General features: G+C 33.3%; 1 protein-coding gene across 2 annotated transcripts; it reads left to right on the top strand.

Moving 5' to 3' along the window:
* The first annotated feature begins 832 nt into the window (after positions 1-832).
* Positions 833-3,662, top strand: LOC110737873 (bidirectional sugar transporter SWEET2-like). 2 transcript variants are annotated; one of them, XM_021918224.1, is made up of 8 exons: positions 977-1,071; positions 1,566-1,859; positions 1,951-1,987; positions 2,097-2,313; positions 2,409-2,567; positions 2,808-2,927; positions 3,027-3,160; positions 3,258-3,662. In XM_021918224.1, exons 2-7 carry the CDS (start codon positions 1,844-1,846, stop codon positions 3,135-3,137), a joined length of 660 nt encoding a protein of 219 aa, XP_021773916.1. In that variant the 5' UTR covers positions 977-1,071; positions 1,566-1,843; the 3' UTR covers positions 3,138-3,160; positions 3,258-3,662. The 2 variants fall into 2 exon arrangements, with proteins under 2 accessions (XP_021773915.1, XP_021773916.1); XM_021918223.1 differs by lacking the exon at positions 1,566-1,859 and having other exon boundaries at positions 833-1,071.
* The last annotated feature ends 208 nt before the right edge of the window (positions 3,663-3,870 follow it).

Here is a 3,870-nt window from a genome sequence, read left to right as displayed (position 1 = left end):
AAAGTGGGGTAATAAGTTATGATTAAATGTTTCTTTTAAAAAAATTATTATCAAATGTATAAATTGTATACAAGGGTAATGGGGTATTTGGTGTGTGAACATATGATAGAAGTTTATGAAAGTATATCATAGAGGGATATGGCGCATTAATACTTCATATGCAACTTTTTAAAAAGAAAAATAAGGCAACTAAATAATAAAAAATAAAAAAAAACCAGGAAACTATGTGAGTTTAAAAAGAGGATAATCCTTCTACTGCCATGAATCAGATGAGACTTTTTTTCATGTTAAAAATATTGATAAACCCTTTTGCTAAATGTCGTAAATCACAACGAGATATATATATATATATGAAAAATGTATATTCAATAATGATCACACCTCTATAACCCTGACCAAGTAATCCCTGTAATACTGACCGAGTAACACATATAACACTGATCGAAGTGAATAATTCATGTAAAACAAACTGAGTAATCCCATAATGAGTTAACTATAATGTGTGATCAGCTGCATATAAAAGTTAGTGAAAATTTTATTGTACTATTTTTTAAGTCGAATCACCTTCGATTCAATTTTATTAGCGCCGGTTTTGTTTGAATTATTGGTCATCAATTATATCCTCGGGCTGTTGGGCCCAATCACCATTTTGTTGGGTTGTTTCGTCTAGTCATCCTAATATCCTACGTGATACACTGTTATCCTTGAAAGGATAATGACCAAAACCAGTAGTTGCAATTTGAAGGAATAAGAACACCTCCGTATCCGTATAAAAGTCTTAAGAATCATTTCTCGACCATAAAACAACGTGACAATTTGGAATTTCCCCTTATAAAAAATGTCACATCTTTTGTGACAGACTGGATTACAATACCTCTTTGACGAGATTACATACAAATATACGATTTTTACAATTTAAAGGAGAGAGAAAAGTTGGTCTGAAAACACCACACACACAAAAAAAAAAAAAAGGAACATTATTTTTATTTTTCATATTCAAATCATTATTCATGGTTACTTCTCTTTCAGTTGTTGCATATTCTGTTCTCAAAGATGCAGCTGGGGTTGCTGGTAATTTCCCATTTCTCTCTTTTTTTATAATAGTTTTTTTTCTTGAATTATTGGAAAAAATGGGGATTTTATATTGCAATTTTTTATAGTTGAATGTAATTGATGATTAGTTCAGATATTGTTTTCTCTCTTTTTGTGTTAGTTTTGTGATTTGACTTTTTTTCTGATTAAATTTCATCTTTGTTTGAGGTCAATCATTGAAATTTGTTGACTTTATTGTTGGAATATATGAAGAAGAGTTTTTAATTTCTGGGAATTTATGATTTGAGCTAAACATTTTAATGCTGATGTTAAATTGAGTTATTTGTATGTAATTGGTTTGAAGATTGCATGATTGAGTAATTATTTCATATAATCTTTGCTTTACTTGCTGTGATCAGTCATCCTAGAAGTTGTAGAAAAGGATAACGTTAACAATATAAAGCCTTATACTGTATATGAATAATTATCTCTGGTACTCCCTCCGGCTCTAAAAGCTCTTCCTGATATGACAGTATAGTCGCAGATATAGAAGTCAAAGCAGGAAGAACTTTTTGAAACAATGGGAGTAATGTAGCTGTGAATAACTGAATACATATGGAAGTTAACAATTGTTCATTTTGCTGATGTTGGTCTATTGGAAGCACTCCATGGGGTCCTGTTCATTATTGCTGCGAGTTTTGAATATTTCGGTTTATTTGAAAACTAAGTACACCAATTTGAGATGGGAAGAGTAGTTTTCAGTTTTTTGTTGTCAAATCTGAAATTGAAAAATTGAAAACTATCAGTGATAATGATTAATGACCAAGGTAGTTGTTATCATAGATTTCTTTGTGGCAATTTATGATGTCATGAGTCATGACTTTTGACTTACAAACTTTTATCTGCATTGCATTACAGGGAACATCTTTGCTTTTGGGCTGTTTGTGTCACCAATGTGAGTTTTACCACTCGAATTCGTGTGAATATTGCAAATTTCATTGATCTATGTTCAAGTTTTTCTGAGTTTTTCGCACTAAATATCCTCTAACTTGTGCAATAAACAGACCGACATTTAGGAGGATTATCAGAAATGGGTCAACAGAAGAATTCTCAGGATTGCCGTATATATACACCCTCCTGAACTGTATGATATGTGCCTGGTATGGGTCACCCTTCGTATCAATTGATAATATATTGATTACAACAGTCAATTCGACTGGGGCTATCTTCCAATTAGTCTACATATCCCTCTTCATAGCATATGCTGAGCGAGTGAGAAAGGTATTAAATCATTTCTGATTTACCTCTGGCTATTGATTTGGAGTATCATTGAATGGTTTATTAGTTGATTGCTTTCCTTTTATGTTATATAACAGATGAAGATGCTTGGTTTGCTATCTGCCGTGGTTGTCTCATATGCCATTTTGGTCACCTTGAGCTTAAGAGTCTTTGACTTCAATTCAAGGCAGATTTTTGTTGGGTTCTTGAGCTGCGCATCTCTAATTTCAATGTTTGCTTCACCACTCTTTATAATCGTACGTTTGTCCAAGTTTACAGCGCTCTTGTTTGATTTCTTGCAATATATTGAATCCTCCAAGGCTAATTGCCTAATTGTTTGGCAATTAACCAAGGGCGACATATCAATGGCGCCCTCAGCTGACTACAGTTTGCTCAATACGGGTGCTGAAGACAAGTCGTCCATAATAGTTGCTCAACTAATTAAGCAAATACAGACTATGCCTTTTCATTTCTGACAGACAGTATTGACTTTGCAGAGACTGGTTATAAGGACAAAAAGTGTCGAATACATGCCTTTCTACCTTTCACTCTCTTCTTTCTTGATGAGCATGTCTTTCTTTACATACGGGATGCTTAACTGGGATGCATTTATCTATGTAAGCAGTCTTATATTTTCATTTATCAAGTATATAGCTTTATTTTTTTTTTCCTTATACTGAATACAGTTTTTTTTTGCTTTCCTGATTGAACTCCAGGTTCCAAATGGGATAGGAGCCCTTCTTGCAATCATACAACTGGGATTGTATGCCTATTATAGTAACAAAGCTAATGAAGAACATGAACCTTTGATTGTTTCCTACTCATGATATTCTTTGCTGAAATTCACAAGGTAAAGCTTCATCGAAGCTTCTCATTTTGACCTTTGTAAATATAATTCAACATCATGGAATGAACGAATTCACGTGCATCTATTTGCACCCTTGCAGGAGAACTGATAACATGTTTGTTCAGAAGTGCAACGCTGCTGTTCTTCCACATTGGAAGAATCCTATAAGATCTGTGTTCTTACTTCTTCAGCTATTTCTTCCGGTCACATTGGCTGGTGCCTTTTTCTTGGGAATTCGTCATTTTGCATCAAGCAATTCTTTGTCACAGGTGATGCCCACCTGATATTTAATCCAATTGATTCATCCATTCATGAATGGAATATTTCCTTCTTCCTGCTTGAGGAATATTTCCACTCTTTGCTTTTGTATTTAATTCTTCAGCAAATTTTGTAACCCTTTTTGGGTGCAAATGATAAAAAAGTATGATTGATTTGGTTATTCCCTGCAAAAATTACCACAAAGGAAATCTTGAAGGGTTGAACTCTTTTGCTTGCAAGTTAAAAATTCAGAATCATGGTCTTTGTCAAACCTGTAGTTGGAAACAGATAACCTCTAGTTGGAATCCATAAAAGATGGAGTGATAACAGGTTGTGTTCTCTAATTTTTAATAATTGAAGTTTAATAATTGCCAACACACAACTTTGATGAACCTATTACTCTATTAGTATCTTATTAGCTATATACTTTAAATTAGTAAGATAACTTTGATGAT

This window comes from Chenopodium quinoa, unplaced genomic scaffold (genome assembly GCF_001683475.1).
Source record: "Chenopodium quinoa cultivar QQ74 unplaced genomic scaffold, ASM168347v1, whole genome shotgun sequence".
Lineage (NCBI taxonomy): Eukaryota > Viridiplantae > Streptophyta > Magnoliopsida > Caryophyllales > Amaranthaceae > Chenopodium > Chenopodium quinoa.
Note: the sequence above shows the minus strand (reverse complement) of the source record. Positions and strands in the feature narration are given on the sequence as shown.